Source organism: Podarcis muralis, chromosome 3, assembly GCF_964188315.1.
Source record: "Podarcis muralis chromosome 3, rPodMur119.hap1.1, whole genome shotgun sequence".
Taxonomy (NCBI): domain Eukaryota; kingdom Metazoa; phylum Chordata; class Lepidosauria; order Squamata; family Lacertidae; genus Podarcis; species Podarcis muralis.
The window spans coordinates 19,448,304-19,466,752 of NC_135657.1; the positions used below are offsets into that span (position 1 = coordinate 19,448,304).

Below are 18,449 nucleotides of genomic sequence, written 5' to 3' on the forward strand. Positions count from 1 at the left end.
CCCTCCTTTTCAAATTTATTTATATTCTTTTTTTAAAAAAAGCTACGACTACTCGTTTCTTGTCGATCCTTGTTTGTTTCTCGTCGAGTGGGGACGACTGACAGCATCGTGGCGGTGTGGGGAAGGAAAAGGGATAGACAGCCGCAGCGACGGTTGGTAACGGCTGCTTGAGGGCGTGGGGCCGGATCTCGTTTCGCCCCGCGCCGCGGCTTCTCTATGGTGATTTGGAAACGGGGGGGAGGGGAAGGGAGATGGGGCGGGTTAGGAGCGCGGAAGGATCCGGGAGAGCGGTGAGGTGGTTTATGAGGCGCTGCCGGCAGGCGCGCTGTGCCCAGTCTGAGGAGAGCTGCCGAGCAGTTAAGGTAGCAGGAGCGGAGGAGACGACTTGACAGCGCGCCACTCCCGCCTACCGCGCTTAGCGAGGCTGCCTTCGTCTTCAGCGTTAGCTGCTGCCAAGCCCGGGCCAAGCCACCATGGTTAGCAAACGGGCGAGCGGGGAGAGGCGGTTTGCGTTTTAACTCGGATCGACGGTTGGGCCGCGCGCAATCGGCGCCTTTTTAACCTGAGGCTGGTGTGAGGCGGGGTGGGGTGGGGGAGAGAGGACATCCGCCTCCCGGGGGGCTGTGGGGAGGCGCGGGGGGAGGTGGTTCGTTCCCCCCCCCTCCGCTTGTGTGTTTTATCTCAACGTTCCTCGGCTGGATTCAAAATTCAAACCACCGGCGACAGTTTTCGGCGCCATGCTGCTTTTTTCTCCCTCGCGTTCTGGACGAGAGAGAAATACGCATATGCACAACCTACATAGTCGGCGGCAGTTTTCTGCCTAGTCGAGGGATTTTTGTTGAGGGGAAGAGCGGCTGAGAAGGCAGGCGCAGGCGGCAGTTGGCTGCAGGGGCGCGCGCGCGCGTTTATGTGGGGCGGGGTGGGTGCAACAGCGTCGTTATAGCAACCGAGATGTCACCGCCGCCCCTTCCTTGGCAGCCCTCGGCTTGGGGGTGGGGAGGCAGCTGCTGGAATCCAGAACCGCGATCGCTCATCTCTCTCTCTCTCTCTCCCACCCCCTAAACAAAAAATTAAGGCTTGAAGGCGTATTTGGGGAGAAATTCGGTGCATGCGGAACGGCGTGTTGTCGGGGAGGGGGCGGCTGCGAGAGGGAGAAGTTGCGGGGTGCTGCTGCTGCTTGATGCATTGCAAGATCGTACCTGGAGGGATGGGGGATGCAGGGGGTATCCACAACGGCAGCGCGAGGTCGCCAGCTTTGCTCGTCCTCAAGGGTAAGGGGGGAAAGGGAGAGCTGTAAGAGCAGATCGACCTTCGCATGAGAAAATGCAATCTGCAAAAGCCCAGAGGCTTGGAGTTTCATGATGTTTGTGCAAGGGGCGGGGAGGGTAGAATGAGGCAGACGGTGCATGGGCTCCCCCACCCCTGTGCTGTTAGCTAAAGAGTGCGGTCCCGGTAACCCTTGAGATAATATAAACCCTTCGCTGTTCTTGTGTATCCTTTTAAAAAGTAAAGGGTTTTTTTTCCTGTTGATGGCTACTGTCGAGCTGTCACGTTATTAAGTAAAACTTGGCAGGGTTATACCGAGTTGTCATGCACTGGAATAAAGGCACTTATTTGGAAGGAGACTTGAGGCAATCAATCTGAGGGTCTGCTTGAACTATCCAGCAGCATAATGCAGAGGCTGTTGCTGCAGTTTTCCCTCTAGGCGCAAACCCTTGTGAAGAGAGAGCAGCTTCCTTGTCTAATGGCAACTGTGACTCCCGCTGGGAGCGCAGCAAGGATATGTAAAAGGAAAAAATCTTTCCATGCTAATTTTGCAGTAAGATCTTAAAGGTATTAGAAAGCTGGGCATGATTTGATACTCCTAGTCTTTTGCAAAGCAAGGGTGTGCTGTGTGAAGGAGATGGCTGCAGACCTCTGGCTTGGCAGTCATGGGTTTATTTTCACTTCCTATTGAAGGAATTGCTTAGATGAGCTCAGTTAATACCTTTTCACTCAAGTGAAGTTGAATGATTTGTTTTGACACTAAGGCTGTATGCGGATGTATCCATCAAGGGAAACTAGCTTTTCAGTGGCCATAAAAGTAGAGGTTCATATACCAAGGGATAATTTTAGATATTCAAAGCTATCAAGATTTCAGTTAGTGCTAGTATTCTGGGAACCTCATCTACAAGATGAGCATAATATATGAAAGTTGTTTTCTGTTACCCTGTGAGAGGCTTAATATTGACCATCTTCTAAATACTTTTCCATTCCTTAAATATATTGGGTGCTGTGTCTTTCAAACATAGTGACCTACCTGAGAGAAATTGTGCATTGCTTTAGATTTGGAGAGTAGATGTAAACCATTTTGTAAGCGTTCTGCAACATGTTTAATTTGGGTATGTCAGCCTCAGCAGCTGTCTCTTAAGCAGCCAACCCTGGACAATTATGAAGCTGTGCCTGGAATATGAATATACTGAAGGCTGGAAAAATCCAAGATGCCAGATCACAAACACTCAAAAAATAAAAATGTTGACACCTAGGAATATAAACACCTAGGAATATAAACTTACCATTGGCCGGCCACTTGAGAACCAGATACTGGCCTAGATGGAACACTGGCCTAATTCCACAGACCCTTTGCATTCTTTAAAGGCTTCTGTTTTGAGGCATTGGAAATTTTTTAGTGCCTACCTATGATACCTTGTTTTCCCAGGTACTGTTTGTTTCTCAAGCAATGTATTGTGAGTAAATGGTCAAACTAGAATAAAAAATTAATGGAGAAAATGAAACACTTTGAAGATCTTATCCAAAACTCAGGCTTTCTTCCTGGCGTCCTCCTTTTTGGAGCTCCTATTGCATATATCTGTTAGCCATGCTGTTAGTATAGGTGTTGGGTTCAAAGCCTCCCAACAATAGAGCCCCTTCTCTATTGACAAATATTTTCTTCCACAGTATTCCAACCTGGAACCCCTTCACATAAGGATTACTGGTCACTATTTCCCCCTCTGTCCTCAATGGAGTTTGCCTTAAAGCATTCCCCCCCCCCCCAATCTACACAGAAATAGCCCTTGGTTCCTTTTTTCAAAGCTTGTCTGTAGCCTGTTGCTCAGGACCTTCTACACTTTAAAAGTCTTGTTTTTTGGGGGGTGAAATTAGGGATGTCATGGAGAGAGATGGGTTTCACCAGGAGAGCTAGAAGCTATCATTATTTATTAAATTTGTATACTGCCCTTCATCAGTAGAACAAAACAATAATCCCTCTCCCACAAACACATTTAAAAGGGTATAGGAGTCAGTCAAAAGCCTGGTTGAAGAGGAACATTTGCACCAGGTGCCTAAAAGTATATAATGAAAGGCTTCCCTGCAGAGAGAATTCCACATACAGATTCACTGCAGAAAAGGCCCATTCTTGTGTTGCCACCCTCCTAACCTCTCATTGAGGAGGCACAGGAAGAAGGGCCTCAGGATGGTTGCAGGGTCTGTGTAGATTCCATTGCAGCTGAGCCTGCGCTGAAGCTCATTAGTATATGTTTCCTTGCAGCATAAGTTAAGATGCTTGTAGATGTGAATGGCAGGTAGTAGCGACACCTCAAAATTCCATTCATGCTATGATGTTTAGGTCAGATTGTTGTTTCTCTTGATAGAGCTACTACAGAATATTTTTAATGAAAGTACATGGTCAGTTCAGTGTATTAGTAGTATTCTTCTGTGGTGATGACCTCTTGGATGTGGGCCCCTCATTAATCCTAGCTTGCATAAAGGGATCCACTTTCATCTTGCATAGGCCTACCTCATATTTGAACTTGCTCACTTTACCTTGGCATGATAGAGGAGTGCTAGTTTACACCAGCACGTCATGATACCTTCCATTAGTTTCTCTGTCGTAATCTGAATTTCTCACACAACTTCCCCATAATACCATGCTTTTTAGTCTTGGATTACTTCATCTTGTAAGAAATGTTTCCTCTTTCTTTGCCACAAGTATATACCAGATGTTTGGAAGTATTCTATAAATGCAACACATATGAGCTATGTGTGCAATTGGCATGCACTCTTTCTAGGAAATATATGAATTGCAAAACTAGAAATTTCACCTCAAAGTCAATTTATTTATACCGGTTCTTCCTCCCACTCCAGTAATTTAAATCAATCCGCCTTGCTTCATGGAGCAGGTCTAGCTCCGAAACAGGTGAACAGGGTCCTTGATCATATGCAGAATGTACAGCTTGCACCAGTGACTCACCGTAGTCTATTCAACTTACTGAAGCAAATCTTCTTGCCATACAAAGTTGCCATACACTTCAAATGTTGCACAATGCAGCTCTTTGGCAAATAAGGGATATAGTATATGACTGAAATACCTCTAATCCCCCAAGCTCTGCTCATGTAAGATTGTGGGTAAGGATGAAATACCTGATCCACCTCTCTCCACCCAACCTGACATACATTTATTCAGAAATACACTTGATTCCTGTGAACCAGATGAACACACACCATTTGTAATCAAGATCCAATAAGTGAGTTAACAAATCAATTTGAGGGTGGGGAAAATAGCCAAAACAGGAGCTTGCCTTTGATTCTGGGCTACTCAGTCTTGTTGTTTTCACTGTCTCAGTGAATCGGTTTCCTGAGGGGAAGTGAGCAGCAAGTTCACAAGACTCCTGCTAAATGTTTTTTTTAGCCATAGTATTAATGGTAACCAAGAGTGGTGCTTTTTGCAGGCTTCACTTCATGCATAGCTACCCCAGCACCCTCTACTTCCATTCAGTAAGTTTAGCTATATGTGTATGGCCATTTAGACAGTATATAAAAATAGATGGTGTTAAACTCATAAAGTAGAAGGGTGTGAAGCAAACTGAGAAAGCCCTTTCTGTGTATATTTCTTTTGCCTCTTCCACCACACACACTCTTACCTAACTTGAGGCCACAGGGAGAGTTAGGATCTTGGTTTATAAAACTAAAGACTTACTTTGTTGAAATACATACTGAGGTGCACCTTAGGTCTGGTATCTTCAAATGGAATGCAGTCCACTACAGGGTTATGAAGTGCAGGCCTGTGTAGCTTGTGATTTGAAAGCCATCTAGAAGAAAGCTTACCAGCAACATACAATGATGCACCAAGGCTTCAAATATATTTGTGCCAGAACAATTAAGTCCCATCCTTCAGTATCTTGTCACCTTTCTCTTTAGTAACTAAGCTGTAGGAAGCTTGAGTATGGGGAAGGCAGTTCGTGTCATTCCACTTTGGTTCATATGTATGTACAAGGAACTCCCTATTTGCGCGGTGGTTGCGTCCTAGGCATTTGCACGTGTCAGCGGAGCACGCATCTCCCCACCCTTTTTCAAGTCGAAAATGACCCATGTGTCCGTCAATTAAACATGCACAAAATGGTCACTGACTGTAATTGGAAATTTATTGTATATCTAGTTGGAGATTGGGGGGCTTGCAAGTTAACCTGAAAATAATTGAATCTGGGACTATAAAAGTGAAGATTACTTGAAAATGTGACAGATTTGAACATTAATTTCTGTTGTATCCAGAGAACAGTTCAGGTGGCCTGCTGGTGAAGGAGGTTGCTACTGCTCGGCTTAATATGGTCAGTTAAAATTGGTTGAATGGTTCTGTGGTAGATTGGACTATGGTTCTGTGGCAGACTGGGCTAAAAATTAGTGTTCTGGACCTTTGGGTTTCCAGGTGCTACATTGGGCTACCATCATTCCTAATATTGGGTAAACTGACTGGGGATAATGAGGGTTGTAATCCAACACCATTTGGTGACCCGAGATTGAAGGGCACTGTGCTACATGATGCAAACTGAAATGCTTTCATATTATGACTAATCTGATGTAATATAACTTGGCTTCAGGTGGGGGATTTAAAATAAGACAATATAACCAGCCTCTCATTTTGGTTCCAATAAAGAGGTTATAGATAGTTTTTTCCAAGGGAGGTGTGGCATTGGTAACCTCTCCTAAATTTTGGGATCCTTTGGAAAATAAGTAATGAAATCATACTTTTGAAAATGTTAGCTTGATTTTATTGATTTCAAGATTCTTACATTTCATTGTATGATACTATTAATAAGTAATAATATTAATATTGGGTGAATATGCTACTTAACACTTTATACTTGCATGCAGTTTTCACTAGGCTCTTTTAAAATTGAAGACTGATTTGTACGTATAGGGGGTTTTGTATTGTGGAGAATAACCTTGTCATCTTACATAATATAAATTAATGCTATATTTAAAATCTGAAATACAATTGTAAGATACTGCTGAGTGCAACTTGAGATTTTTTGGTGTTTATGAAACTTATGAATGCTAAGAGACTTAGTAGAATTTAAAACATTTTTCATATATCTGTTTCTTGGAAGAATTACAGTTCACTTTTGACAGCAACAAACATTTCTCATTTATAGTAACTTTCCATGATGCACATCTAAGATGTGTTTTTTCTATAAAACCATTATTACTCTTAATGTTGAAAATTAATTTTGCATTGAGGAAAATCTATATTTGCACCTGAAAGAAGCAGGATGTGCTTAAGATGTTTAAAATCCTGCTCGCATTTTGCTGTGGTTTCTGTGAACATATTGGACTTGAACCACATGGGAACTTTTGATGCAACCTGTAACATACAAGTATAGCTCAGTTTATGCTGCAGGAAGCCCCATTGGGGTTCTTGACATAACCCAGTAACATTACTTTTCCCCAAGAAGTGTATATTTTAAAGCATGATACCTATTGTGCATTATTCCCTACAATAAGTGTTGCACAACCGATTTGCTTCCCAGTCCAAAGAACATAAATTCCCATTCAGTTTAAATTTGGTCAACAGGATTGCAAGTTAAGGTGAGGCTCTCCATAGAAATTGGCATATGTGCCCTACTCAAAGTCATGAGCTTGCTCAAGCTGAATATATGGCAGGTTCTTTGTAATATCTGAAAGGATTATTCTATGCCTCAGATGAATATTGTTCCAGAGCTTCAGGGCAATTGAAAACTGCTCTTAGTGCCAGGGAACACATAGTACTGTTGATGTACAGTCTCTATAGTGTTATGACAAGTAATTGGCTATGCCTCTAGTTCCAGTCGTATCAAATGAATCCTTGATGCACAATTTAGTTTAAATAGTTTTCTGGTTAAGTGACATGTCATCACATTTGTGAAATTTACTGGGTACAATATTGGATATCAATCTTTAGTTCTCCATTGTTACGATTCACTTTGATCATGCCCAACACAAAGCCGCTTCAGCACTGTGCTGTCTGTTTGTTTTGCATTATTTAATTTGAGGTAGAATATCGCTTGAGCAAACTGCCATCTGGCTTAGTTTCTCTGCTGCACCCAAGCAGTTGGCTGCTATGTAAGGGCAAGGATGAGAGCTTAACCTGTCCCAGCTGTCAGCCAGAAAATCATCTGATGCAGATAACTCCTCTTCCCTTCATAAAAACTGCAGCTGTATGAGAAGGGCATGCAGGACCACCCCCACCCCCATCAGTTTGCAGCGGACCAAGGGCTACTGGGATATTAGACCCATTCTTTATTGAAAGGCAGTGCCCAGATTGAACCCAAGTAGACTTAATGTCCATTCAGATTTTTTTTCTGATTCTGGCATTCCCAAAATGATTCCTGGCCAAGCTTTATGTGGAAGTTGTAATTACTTCAGATACTCTAGAAATAGCAGTGTTTTAGGAACAAGCAAATCTGTAAGTAGGATGTCAATTTTCAAGGTACTAATTTAATTTCCCTTTATCTTTATAGGCTGATCAACTGACAGAAGAGCAGATTGCAGGTGAGATTCTAAATATACACTACTTGTGATCATGGTGATATAAAACTTGCGTAGTTTTCAGTTGATGTGCAACTTTGTAGTTATCATAAGTAGCTGTGATGCTATAAGTAGTATCGTAGAACTAATAATTAGAAGATAAACATTTCTTGGGTCACACAGCCTTATTTTTATCAGTACCCCTAATTTTATTATATAACTAAGAACTAACTACACATGACTTCCTGACATTCATAACTCACAAGATAGAACTGTTGCATTGCCTATAATACTTGCTTTTCTTGCTGTAACAAATTGGCATGTGTGCACTTCTGTGCTACAAGTAGCGTACACATTTACAAGCTTTCTCTCCTTGTGCAGCAAGTTACACAATCTGGATTCATACTGACTCCTCCCTCCTTTGTTGCTATTAACCAAATAAGATAACAAAATTAAGATACTAGTATTTTTGGTTTGGGGGATTGATTCTGTGTATGTGATTATTTAGATTTTTGTACCTCAGATCATTAATATTTGTCGAGTGGTAAAACTTTAGTTAATTCAAGCCCAAGTTTAATGATCAACTTCACTTTTAAATTTTTTTAAGATGCTGCCGCAACCCAGTAAGTTGAATAATGTAGTTATTCACGTGTATCCAGTGCAGTTAGGTTTAATAGTCTCTTAACATGTATGATGCCAGTTTTTAATAGTTTGTGACCGCACCAAACTGTGGAAGTCAGCAAACAGTTGCATGGTAGCATGAAGAGAAATTGTGTGCATGTGTAGGAAAAACACTTCTTTGTAGCTGGTCAGAATAAACATTGATTTTGTACAGTTTCCGTTGAACACAAGCACTTAAATAATGGTGTAGCTAACATCTGCTGGTTAGTGAATCAAATCAACTGCTACACCATTTGTAGTCTTCGATTGATAGTGTCAAGTGTTGTGGTGATTTCATGTTTATCAAATAGCTCATTTTAAAAGTTCTCAAATCAGGTATAATTTATATTCATTAATGCTTTTAAAGCATAGCTAACACTATGCTGGTGAAAGGATATTCCCAAAATTCAGGGCCTGCATTTATGTGGGACAAGATGGGTAAGCTGCTTTCCATGGTCCAGTGCATGTCAGGTATCTAGAAAAGTGTCTAATGGCAAATGTTGTGATACTTTGCACTGATAATAGAAGGGGTGAACGTTGTATGCTACTATTGTTAAGGTGTGTATGAAAGTAGTGTTATTGTTGTATAGATTCCTGTATACAATCAGGGAAAATGGGCATTTAGGTTTTGGGAATGAGATGCCCTTTATTTAAAGCTGCCCTCTGAATATTTGAATATTACCCAGTGTATAAAACTCAGTTGTCTACTAACTTTGTTCTAAAGTGATCAACAATAAAAAGTAGCAATAAAAATAAAGCGGCAGTTTAAAAAATGTTCTGTGGCTATTGAATATAGAGCAAGTTGCTGATGTAATCTTAAAATCTTAGGAAAACATTTTTCATTTATTGTGATTTTAGTAACTTCCCTAAGTTGTTTTAATATAGTAGGCAGAAAGCTTAATCCAGGGCATGTACTAGGTACTCCATACTTGAAAGGTATTTCCTCACCTTCCCTGAGGAATCTACTAGGCCAGCCACTGGATGGAACTAAAACACTGAGTTAGCCAGCCCTTAAAAAATTCTTTGCCATTTCTTTGATTCCTGATGTGTAGAGCATTATAAATGGTGTATAGTGTGATTCTGCAAGAAGGGAGTAAGGGCTAATTATGAATAGTAAGTGCCTTTGTAATGGGCAAGTTTTTATCCTTCCTTTCCCATCTTTACATTTAAAAAGTATGCTGACAGTTGTAGACACAGCTACTATTGGGTTGAATGGACAGCACTTATTCATGCGGTTTGCCACCCATTCTGCACATAGAAAATACAATTTTTTTCACATGTTCTAGGCTTAGCGATACTCATATTGAGCCTTAAGAAGTGGTAAGTGTTCAGAAGGTAGATAAAGAGCACCATGCAAGTGTTGGTGCATTTTGTCAGAAGTTACACAACTGAACCCTAGTGGGAACCAAATCAAGATGTGTCAGGATACTAAACCAGTAGAACACGTTTTTGCATAAAACATGGGATAAATGTGTCCACTGTCAGCATATTGATAGAAGGTATACATTATCATAAAGGAAAATAAAGTAGAGCCAGTGTGGCGTAATGATTAGAGCATTGGGTTAGGACCTGGGAGAGCAGGGTTTGAATCCACTCAGCTGTGAAGCTCCCTAGGTGACCTGGGGCCAGTCACCATCTCTTAGCCTAACCTACCTCACAAGGTTGTTGTGAGGATGAAATGGGGAGGAGGTGAACCATGTACACCCCCTTGATCCTTGAAAGATAAAGGTGGTATATAAATGTAGTAAATAAAGTTTCTTATTAAAGAATAGAATGCTGTGGTAGAGGGAAAGTTCTGAGGGATTCATATTATATCCCACATTTCTGATATTTAACTTGTGCTTCAATGAATAACAGTGGTGTTTGTGAACATGAGATTAAAGAGGTGCATAAGTGGCAGAGGGAAAGCAAGTGGAGTATTTAAACATGCACCTCATCTTTTCACACCTAGGTGCCCAAGGTAGCCAGTAGTAGTAAAATATAAAAATCCATATTAAAAATACAAAAAAAAAAAAGTGGTTTACGCAGTGGAAAAACAAATATTAGCAGGTCAAAAGCCTGTATAAACAAAAAGGTCTTCATTTTTTGTCAAGGTCTGTAGGGTTAGGTGGACTACAGTGTGGACTATACAAGTGCCTATGGTTAGAATCCAGAGCCTGGACGCTGCTACCATATAGGCCCTTTCTCATGTCATGTCTGTGCTGAACATGCCTTAATTATTGGCTGGACATAGAGATCCTTAAAGGTGTTAAAACTTGGGCAGTCTCATGTAGAAGGTGGTCCTTCAGATAAACCGGGCCCTAAGAAGTCATACTTTAAGAAAACATAATCAGCAATTTGAATTGTGTCCAGAAGCACATCAACAGCTGCTATGCATATAATAAGTTTCTAGCAGAGTAGCTGTGTTGGTCTCCTAAAGCAAAAACAACAGTCTTTCGAGGTGCCACATGACTGTTTTTTTGTTTTGCAAGAACCTTAAATTTAAAAAAAGATTACGATTAAAAGTGAATCTTTTGGCTACATGCTAGGTTTAAACATGGCTTCCAAATTCCAGGAAGTAACAGGAGGCATGCATTAGATTTGCTTTTTACAACAGCCTTAGGATAGAGGCTATGGCAGTGCAAACCTATGTGATCCTAGCTATCGACTCTTAAGTAGTCACCACTCAGAAGTATGAATTGTATGTGACATATTCCTTCTTTGCTACATTTCTCCAAGTCCTGAACTAAACCAAGGCAGAAACCAGTGAAATATTTTCCTGGATTCTTACGACATGGTGTGGGAGGTAGAAGGATTTATATTTTCCTATGGCGGGGGAGGGGAGCTCCCTAATGTAGAAATCCATAACACGGATTCAAGTCTAACATTTTGTTTAAATCTTTCTCTGTGTGTGTTTACAGGGTTCGTGAAATGACATTTATACATGCATCTCCCAAAGTTGTTTAATACAGGGGGGAAATGCTACTTGATTCTGCTGAATGTGTAAACTAGTCTTAACCTTAACATACTTGGCTCTTTCCTGGTTAACTGAAACAAATATCCCTAATGTAAAACTAAAAAGATACTTCAACTACTGAGAGGAGGGTTTTTTTGCCATAAAGCTTTGGATAAACTGTTGAAACAAATAAAACAGTAATGAATGTAGTAGTCTGAACTGATCTTTCAGTTCAAGCTTGAAACCTGCTTAAATGCTGTCTGAAGGTCATGGAAAAACTGAGAAACATGGAACGAGACTGCAGTATTTGGAGTCTTGCTGTAATTGGAGTCAATTTAAAGCAGGGAAGGGAAGCTTTTGGCCCTCCAGATGTTGGACTGCAGTTCCCGCCATCTATGACCATGGAACATGACTGCTAGGGCTGATGTGAGTTGGGAGTTCTAGAAACATCTGGAGGGCCAATTAATCCTCTTCACTGTTCCTGCTTTTAAAAAAAGTTCAAACCATTTACTGATCTTACCACAGTAATCTGAATGCAGGAAGATTTTTCATTCTTGGTTGCCAGAACCCACAGTACAGTTTAGCAGTGGGGCATCTATCAACGCAAAAAACTTCATTTTATTAGTCAAATTTCCAAGATTGATCAGTTAGTTCCATAAATTTCAAACTGTTTCACAGGTGTGCTATGCCATGGTCATAGCAGTTTGTGATGAACTACTGTCAACACAGAGGTGAGCCAATCCAGGATTTTCCTATGGGCAGAAGGATAGGAAGGTGCTGCACATGGAAGGAGAGAATTAGTGAAATTCTTCCATCCATAGGAGCATCCACTTCAGAGTTCCATTCCACAACCCTATACAGTCATACCTTGGAAGTCGAACGGAATCTGTTCTGGAAGTCGATTTGACTTCCAAAATGTTTGGAAACGAAAGCATGGCTGCAGGAAGTTCCTGCAGCCAATCGGAAGCTGTGCCGGACGTTTGGCTTTCGAAAACAGGAACACTCATTTTCAGGTTTTGACTGTTCGGGAGCCAAGGTGTTTGAGATCCAAGGTACAACTGTATCTCATTTTATATATCCATTTTTCCATATATCTCCCCTTTGGGCAAATTAATACTGATATTATTTTCCTATCAAAACTTCTGCTCTTATCTCAACAAGCTCTGTGCTTTAACTATCAAAGAGGCTAGTTATCCTGTTTTTCTCTGCAGCTGAGTATCTAACCTTACATGGTCACCTTCAGTAGGGGATTGAACAGTCTGTGCTCTTAAAATTAAGGGTAGAATAAAGTCTATGAACATGCAGAGATAATGGAGAGCCTTTCAAAAGTATTCTTCAGTCCTGTCAGGAGAAAAGGTGGGGTATAAATAAATAAATAATAAAAAAATAAAGTAGCACAAATCTGATGTAATAAAAGACTAAAAAAAAAATAGCCCATTGTTCATTACTAGAAAAGGACATGAATATTAGTAGGGAATGTGAGAAACCTGGTAGAAAAGTGATAATTGGTAACATAATAGATTCCTCTGGTCTATACATGTGCAAAGTAGCTAGCATGCTATATAGGTAAAGGTAAAGGGACCCCTGACCATTAGGTCCAGTTGTGACTGACTCTGGGGTTGCGGTGCTCATCTCGCTTTATTGGCTGAGGGAGCCGGCATACAGCTTCCGGGTCATGTGGCCAGCATGACTAAGCTGCTTCTGGCAAACCAGAGCAGCGCACGGAAACTGCGTTTACCTTCCCGCCAAAGCGGTACCTATTTATCTACTTGCACTTTGATGTGCTTTCGAACTGCTAGGTTGGCAGGAGAACATGCTATATACAGTGCACTGAAAACCTCCAGCAGAACAAATAGCTTTCAAGGTGCTTCATAGGTAACAATTCATAAATGGAATTACAGTCAACTTTGGAAGCTTTTTGGCCTGGAAACCTGCTCCTAGGGTAATATTATTGTTCCCATAACTACCTGAGGACAATTATGGAGGAATAAAGGTACTCCGATTGTAAATGTAATGTTGGTTCATTAGCATTCTGAAAAATAAAAGCACTTCTTGAAGTTGAAGGACAGAATTAGTAAATTCATTGTGGAAGCATGAAAGTTTAAAACTTCTATAAAAGGGGTTTGATAAAATGCATACTGCAGGATGGAAAGGATATGAATACCAGTGTGGCTGAGTTAAATAGTGTCTAAAAAATGGCATAAAAGGTAAAGATAATACTGATAATAGGAAACAAAGAAAGGAGGTGGGTCTTTGATAAACACGGATAAAAGTTATAGTAATTGAGTAGAGATACTTCAGAGAAGCTAATGCATACTTTGCATCCATTTCAGTGAAAAATGGAAGACCCTCTTAATAATTTTCTTCAGGGAGGGTATCTCAAGAACTACTGATAAGCATGGGTATGCTCACCAATTCCTTGCCTGGGGAGAAAGTGGAGGCAGTGGGTGGTTTTGGTGGAGCCCATGATGGGATAAGAGCTAGGAGTTCTGGTATCAAAAGTAGTGGAAATAAGGCTATTTGCATTTATTTCCACAAATAAGAATGCTCCCTGAGCATTGAATGTCTGCCTTGGTTCAAATTGATGTGAAGAGAATTTTCTCACTGGGATGCTGGTGTTTGTAGACTAGTTCACACACCCCTACAAGAGGGAAATGGCACTTGGTGGATAGCTGTAGTTGAATTGGTGGTAACCATTCAGGAAGTATTATGCGATTGTGGACAACTTCCTATGCTGTGACAGTGGAAAAAAGAAAATGGTACTCAGAATTACTAAGAAATGGATTGAAAATAAACAGCCTATCATAATGTTAGTATATGCAACTATGATGCTACCATGTTTGGAATATACTGTATCTGGTCACTCCATGCAAATAAACCACAGGGAAAGATACAGAAAGGAACAAATGATGGATAAGGTATTAGAGAACCTTTTCTATGAGGAAATAATGGTTATGGCTTTCCAAGTACAAAAGAATTCCAACAGTTGACTTGACACACTGTAAACTGGTTGAAAAATTGGCTGATCACTTGTGAAAACCATGGGACTTTGGTCTGATCTAGCAGGGCTACTCTACAATTACATTCTTGGCAAGACTTTGCCACTTGTATACAATGCAGGTCAGCTTGAAAAACAACCCTGGCTTCTGCTCAAGGCAGGTTACATAAGAGAGTGTTCAGAAAATGTTAGATCTTGCTGAAACCATATTAGTTTGGACCTGGATGTGCTTTCGTTTCTTTGGATTCATTCAATGTGCTTAATGCTTCTCAATTCCTGTGCAGTTTAAAAGTGTTTGTAGAAATATAAAGTTGTACAAGCATATATTTAATTTTAAGCTGTCTAATCTTTATATCCTATAGAATTCAAGGAAGCCTTTTCGCTATTTGATAAGGATGGAGATGGTACTATAACGACAAAAGAACTGGGGACAGTGATGAGGTCACTTGGGCAGAATCCAACAGAAGCAGAGTTACAGGACATGATCAATGAAGTAGATGCTGATGGTAAGCTTCTTCTAAAATAGTTAAGTTGCTCCAAAACCAATGGCTTTCTTTTAACAACCAAATTATCTTACAGGCAATGGCACAATTGACTTCCCTGAATTTTTGACAATGATGGCAAGAAAAATGAAGGATACAGACAGCGAGGAGGAAATTAGAGAAGCATTCCGTGTATTTGATAAGGTATTCAATTAATACACTCGGGAGGGGGAATATCTGAAACTGCAAATTCAGAGAATTTTCATATTCAGCACCAGATTTTTAGTTTCAGCTAAGTTAGCATTCGCTCTCCATTTGGCTGGGTTGTTTATCTCACTCAATTAAACTTAGTGCTGAGAAACAGGTCAGATTCTTAATCTCTGGAAGCCCTGATATGAATTCATATGAATTTAGATGCAACTTGAGGTGTGCTGGTGAGGCCCTGCTTAAAGTATCATCTTATTTGGTTAACAAATTGGTGTCTACAAAAAGCAGGACTTTGGGGTGGTAGCCTCAGAACTGTGGGGGCTGTTCAGGTGATTTATTTCATAACATATACTGCTTGATTGTAAAAAAATATATCAAAGTGTCAGTTCTTTAAAACACTTCTTCATACTCTCTCCTATAAATGCTTTTAGGAGGTTGGTTCCTAACTGGTTCTGATACGTCTGCTGTTGATACATTTTATTGCTTAACCCATGTCATGAGCATTTTGAGAATTTGTTACTGTTTAAGATCTTATGTCCAGTTACTTTGTGACATTTCTGAAAAAGATCAAGCAACAGTTGGAAGTTGAAACTAAACCTCTCATGAGCTCTTGAACCTGTCATATATGCTCCCTGTGAGAACAAGCCTTTGCCCTGATCTAGTCAGCTGTTTTTATGTTCTTAACCCATTAACAAATTGGTGTATGTTCGCAGAACAATTTTTAGATATTCTTATTTCCTATTAAGTAGTTCTTGCTGAGGCAGGTAAAGGAAGCCCTCAGATACTGTGACAACTCATAAAGAGTAGGCATTCATTCATATCGCTACTGCCCTGCAAAACCTAGGCTTGGCTATGTTGGAACTATTTCATAACACTCTTTACTCCAAACAAAATAAAAAAATTCCTTCCAGTAGCACCTTAGAGACCAACTAAGTTTGTTACTGGTATGAGCTTTCGTGTGCATGCACACTTCTTCAGATACCATTGAGTATCTTCAGATACTCCATTGTGGAAGTCTAGTGATGCACACCAAGCAACAATCTAGCTAGTCAGCAACTGCATAATATGACTGGTTTCTGAAATTTAAATGATATGTTTCTTAGAAAACAATAAAGGTATAAACAATTCCAGGGAGAATTTACATATTGGCAACACCATTCATAACTTAAGTGACCTGCATGTTGATTTTATACCCAAGGCAGTCCAAAATACAGATGGTGCTATAAATTTTAAGTAGCTCAAAATTTCTGGCCATGTTGTGCACCTCTAGGCAAGGGTGGGATTTGAAGGGGATAGTGGATTAAAAAATGGAAGTTATGCCTAATCAAGGCAGTTTCTGGCATTTATTTCCTGTTGCATAAGTACTAACTTGCACACACCTGAATATAGCAAAGCTCTACAAACTACTTGTAAATGTTTTACAGGATGGTAATGGTTATATTAGTGCTGCAGAGCTTCGCCATGTGATGACAAATCTTGGAGAGAAATTAACAGATGAAGAAGTTGATGAGATGATTAGAGAAGCAGATATTGATGGTGATGGTCAAGTAAACTATGAAGGTAAAATTGATAACTGATTTTCTCATTGACTAATATAACCCTCATTGACTAATATAGCTGCCTGAACTTACTGGCCAGAATACAAAGAAGGTTTGTTTCCATGCACATGTTGGGATATTCCATACTTGCATTCTTTGCTGCTTAAGCATTTGCAGCAAAGCTAGTGTAGTTCAATATGGTCTAACTACCATTCTGCCACAAACGTAAATATGCTTAATTAATAAATAATGAATAATAAACTTTGCATATTTCTGTACAGTAGGAAAGTGGTCTGTTCTCAATGTAATGCAGACAGTGACTTTTTATCATAGTACATAGCTGGTAGGTTTGTTCAGAAGTGCCATTGTAGTTTAAGTTGATCACTTATGTAAGAATAAACTCACTAAACAGATATTGCCCTGGGCTTAGAACATGCAGTTGGGCTATTTTATTTAAGGCATTTATATGCCACCCTTCAAAGTACTTATTTCAGGGCAGTTTCATTTGCATTATAAAAGCAAAACAAAATAATTAAAATATGAACTTCACTCCTCATGTTTGAAATACAGCATCCTTCTAATACTTAAAATACAAGCCATTAAAATATCTGTAAGGATAAAAAAAAATGCCTTAACCTAGCCCGTAAAGACATAGTGGGAGCCAGGTGAACTAGAAAACTAATAGGGTGTGTCTAATATTTGAAATTTTCATGTAGATCCCTAGATGGATAGCTTTTCAGTTAGGTAGATAAGAAGTTAAAAAGTACCGAAAGAAAACTGAGTACTGTTTATTGATGCAAGGAGGGGAGCTACTAGTAGTCATAAGCTGTATTTTAATTGTTGCTTTTAAATGTCTTCCAATGTATTTTGATAATTTTTAACTAGCTAGTTTTTATTAATGTTGGAAGCTGCTTTGAATCCTTGCTTGGGAAAAAGGCAGGATATAAATCATTTTTAAAAAAAATAAATAAATCCTTAATTATTTAATGTATCTGAAATTTATCTGCCTAAGTTGTACAGAGCTACCAGTAAAAGTATTTCTTTCTAATAAGTAGAAGCACTTAACGTGGCAAGTTGATTCTTAATACGAACATGTTTCAGAAATACTTGAATAAACATGACTGTCTCTTTTTCTCTACAGAGTTTGTACAAATGATGACAGCAAAGTGAAGACACTGTACAGAATGTGTTAAATTTCTTGTACAAATTGTTTATTTGCCTTTTTCTCTGTTTGTAACTTATCTGTAAAAGGTTTCCCCCTACTGTCAAGAGAATATGCATGTATAGTAACAAACTCATTCCTCCATGTTTTTCCCTTTATCTGTCATCCTGATATTTTGGGAAAATGATCAAAGTAACAAATGTTTGCATGTGGCTTACTCTGGATATTTAAGCCCTTCCACACACTTCTAAAGCTAGATGATGTGTTGGTCAAATGAGGGAACATCTAGTAGGTTATGCCTGTTTTAAAATTAGTTCTTTTAGGAAACTTAGCATGTTGTTGAAATGTAGTCTTAACTCTGTGTGGACTATGGACAGTCAACAATATGGAACTTAAAAAGTTTGCACTATTGCAAAACGGGTGTATTATCCAGGTACTCGTACACTATTTTTTGTACTGCTGGTCCTGTACCAGAAGACCTTTTATTCTATGGTTACTATGCTTTTAAAACTTTTGTTCAGCCACTTATTTTCAAAAGAATCTGCTTATGGCACAACTTGCCTCAAATCCATTCCAAGTTGTATATTTGTTTTCCAATAAAAAATTACAATTAACCCATATTGTTCCTCTGTCTCTTTAAACATTTTGTATATCTCTTGTCATGTTGATTCTTGATACTTCAATAGGAACTGCAGATACAGACTTAATG

General features: G+C 39.7%; 1 protein-coding gene across 1 annotated transcript; it reads left to right on the plus strand.

Annotated features, from left to right (window-relative positions):
- Positions 1 to 310: 310 nt before the first annotated feature.
- CALM2 (calmodulin 2) lies at positions 311 to 18,354 on the plus strand. The gene is made up of 6 exons (XM_028724855.2): positions 311 to 476; positions 7,752 to 7,782; positions 14,714 to 14,857; positions 14,931 to 15,037; positions 16,465 to 16,600; positions 17,720 to 18,354. Exons 1-6 carry the CDS (start codon positions 474 to 476, stop codon positions 17,746 to 17,748), a joined length of 450 nt encoding a protein of 149 aa, XP_028580688.1. The 5' UTR covers positions 311 to 473; the 3' UTR covers positions 17,749 to 18,354.
- The last annotated feature ends 95 nt before the right edge of the window (positions 18,355 to 18,449 follow it).